This window comes from Morone saxatilis, unplaced genomic scaffold (assembly GCF_004916995.1).
Source record: "Morone saxatilis isolate NCDOM2014 unplaced genomic scaffold, NCSU_SB_2.0 Contig17, whole genome shotgun sequence".
NCBI classification, from domain to species: domain Eukaryota; kingdom Metazoa; phylum Chordata; class Actinopteri; family Moronidae; genus Morone; species Morone saxatilis.
Window position 1 is genome coordinate 217838 of NW_023339729.1, and position 3716 is coordinate 221553.

At 43.8% G+C, this 3716-nt stretch overlaps 1 protein-coding gene across 1 annotated transcript in view; it reads right to left on the reverse strand.

The window, feature by feature from the left end:
• The window catches only part of LOC118326476, a gene marked incomplete in the record, with an annotated part of 21630 nt that overhangs the window by 3937 nt on the left and 13977 nt on the right, over nucleotides 1-3716 (reverse strand). The window contains 2 exon segments of the mRNA XM_035659476.1: nucleotides 102-178; nucleotides 2392-3025. Of these exon segments, the coding sequence (XP_035515369.1) occupies nucleotides 102-178; nucleotides 2392-3025 (711 nt within the window).

The window sequence follows — 3716 nt, forward strand, 5'->3', positions numbered from 1 at the left end:
CGTCTATTAGGGACCCTGCTTTTATTGGAAGTTTTACAGTAATCATTAATCACACCGTTCAGGATGACTGCTTTTTAAAACATTGCGCTGATTATCTTTACCTTTGAAATGCGATGGAAGGGTTTGTCTTCAGAGGAGGTGGGAAGAGGCGGCGCCAGAGGCTGATGATCGTCAGGTCCTGAAAAATAACAGAATACTGAGGTTGTCCTGCCTTCTGAAGGTATGGGATTTTGGATTACCAATTTAGCACGACAACAGTCTAAGAAATCCTTTCTTAGTTTCTAAATGAGCTCTTATGTAGGTTCCTCGGACAGTCACATCGTGCCATCTGTTTCCTGATCTTGAATGCTCTGTTCTTATGTACAAATGTCATCTGATTTGCAGTCTGTCACCAGGAGGAAAATGTAGTGAATGTAGTATTATACAGTACAAAACACAACAAACTAGCATACATACAAGCATCAGTGTACAGCAGCAGAAAGGGAACCAAAGGCTTAAAGTTCCCCAAAAGTACTTAATCTCCAGCTTTCTATCGGTGCGATACTCTAACAGAGATATGTCTGGATAAAGTTCTGGTTCACATCGTAACATCTACTCACAGGTCTTCGAGTCTGAGCTGATATTTGTCTGGACTGGAGCTGGCCCCTTGCCGCAATGGATTAGCTTGCTTGTCTCTGGGATCCTGTTTGCAATTCCGACTGATTTTACTTTCCTTATACATTAAACCAAGTCAGCTTGGTCACAGGTTAGAGACCAGAGGAATAACAGCTCCTTTGCTCCATACTGAATTCCAATGCAAAAATAAAACATATCGTATAAAGCTGAAGCACATACCCAAACAAAAAAGGTCACATGTGGCTAGAAATTATGGTGTCGCACAACCTTTTCCAGCAATGCCAGTTGTACTGCTAATGAAAAGACAAGTGGAAAGTTGAAGATCTTGCTGATTGTCATTCTAGCACAAAGTCAAGGAAGGGACCATGCTCCTTTATCTGGTTTTCTGAGGTTAAACATTTCTAATCTAAAGAAGTCTGATACCATTGTTTCCTTCCTAATACCAATTTCGAGTACAGATGTTTGTTATAAAATATATATATATTATTATTTCTTAACAAGCATATACTACTAAGACTGTATGGTTGCTATCATTGCTGTATGGCCTGCCTTGGGTGAAACCCTTTGTCAGAGTCAGAATAGGCCGGGTCATGACTTCGCTATCCTGGGGAAAAAAGCAAAGACAAGCGGGACACTGGCTGGGAAGTAGCAAGGTCTCATATCAGATCAGTGGGAATCGAGGTTCCAAATTGTCCAATCCGTAGACCTCCAAGCTTATCAGTTCCTTTTACCAATGCCAGCATGTTTTTCTCACAGTTGCACATTGCAAAACAATGACGTCAAACTCATGAGTCTACTCTGCTGGAATAGTTGCAACACGGAGCCATGGCAGAGAGGAGGAAACAGAAGAAAGCCTGGCTTCATCTCACAAAGAAACTCTACCTACCATACCTCTACCCTGTGTTACACACTGAGTTCAGACTCTGAGATAATAATACAGTTGCGTCGACAATGAAAACCTGTTTTTGTTTCCATATGGAAAATTTATCAATCAATACCCAATACCCAATTTTAGGCAGTATCGGAGGAATATTCATTACTTGTATTGATATTGGACCAACTCTGATCAGCTTAGACACACCTTGGCAATCACCAAGAGTCAACAATTTGTTTTCTGCAACTTTCAGGAATATTTTTCATCTATTTGGCAGCCATGGCTCTTTAAGGCCCAAATTTGCACATACACATATCTTTTTATAACATATAAATCTACATCCGGGCCAGGTGTGTTGCTTTGCAAAAGGCACAATTGTTATGCTCAACTGCCCCACTGTAGTAAGAGCTCAGCAGCCGGGTTGTGTGGATAGAGAACTACCTGTGAGGCTGGATACACTTGAGGGACATTAGAACGCAGCCTTTTTGTTTAACTGACACACATCCAGTCTGTTCCACACCAGGAACACAACTCTGACAAACTTTCCCTCCAGTGTAACCCTGATTAAGGCCATACGGTGCACTGACACGTGATATTGCCTGTTTGATGTTGAGGTCCACATTAGTGCAGGAGCCATTAAAGGACAGTGGTGTGTGTGTGTGGGTGTGTGTGTGTGCGTGCGTGTGTGCGTGCGTGTGCGCTCAGTTATGACAGCAGAGCTGCAGAAGTTAGAGCAGTGTGGACACTTGAAGCTATCGTCTGCACTCATATCGATCAGCTCATCAATAAGCATATGACTGACAGTCTGTCTGTCTGTCTGTATGATGTATGTGGGTCTGTCAGGATGTTTTCTGCCACGCAGCAGCCCTGCCTCCTGCCTCCTGCCTCCTGCATCTGTTTACCTTCGGGTGGCCTAAAATGAACGGCGTGCATTTCCTCCCGCTGACTCCGTCTCCTCATCTTCCTCTCGTAGCTCCGCATCTTCACGTCCATTTCTCGCACTTTCTGCCGCAGGACGTCGTTCTCCTTCTCGCTCTTCTGCCGCTCCTGCTCCATCTGGGAGCGCAGCGCCGCGTAGCCATCGTCCACCAGCTTGCAGATCTCCGCCACCGCCGAATTAGCCAATATCTCTATAATCGAGGCGATTTGCGTTTGAAAGCCAACACAGTCCGCCATCATCGCCAGGTCTGTCTGTCGGTTCCTGCGCGGACAGATGCGCGCGGCGGACGGCTGCGGCTGCTGCGGCGCGCGGGCGTGAGCGGATCCACACACCGATGTGTGTGCGGTGACATGCAACAAGCTCCAGGTGTCTAACGCACACAGTCTGCCCTCTCTGATGTGCTCAATAATGTTTTGGCTCCTTGAGGTGCGAGAGTCGCCTTCTGATGACGTCAGTTTGTTGTTCAGCATCAGTTCACAGGCAGCAGACAGACAGGAGGCTGTACACTCCTCCGATGAAGTGGATCCAGACAGTAGTTCAACATTAAACGGGTCACACACCAGGAACCCAGATCCAGAAACACAGTAAACCTGCTGCTGTAGTGTTTAGTTTTGGAATAATATTGGCCAATGTGATGGGAGAAAAGGATTCTGTAAGTCATTCTAATGAGAAAATATTGACAAAGTTTCTCAATATTTTGGGATGCTAAGTCATTATTTTGAGATAGTAAGTATTTAGAGAATCTTTCCCCTGTCACATTAGTGGGAATGGGCCTCCATCGTATACTGTTTATTGGTATAGACACTGCCAATTCCCTACAGATGTTTCAAAGTCTCCATGACAACGTAGTACACGTGTTATCCTGTTGATTCGGTTTCTAAGGTACCCCCAGACTTGTATTAAGACTAGAGCTTTTAAGGGGACCTAAAAATCAGGCCCCACCTGAAGCCGAAGAAATTCTGTGCAAGGCTGAACCATGGAAGCAGTTTGGAATTTCTCCTTAAAATAAATCATTTAAATAGCTAAAGTAAACTACATTGTGCATATTACAGTGCAAAACAAATAAATAACAAATTCATTCATTCCAGTTGCATGCATTATTAATTAAATATATGGAACAATAATGTGTCTCATTTGTTCTTCCCCCACATAAAAGTAGAATTTCCTAATTAAAATCCTTAAAAAGTCATTTACTCGGTGTACCTCGAAATCCCACAATCTCTGAATATGCAAATGTTCATTTCTAAAGTTTTCCTGCTGGACACAAGATGTCTCCTACTTCACTGT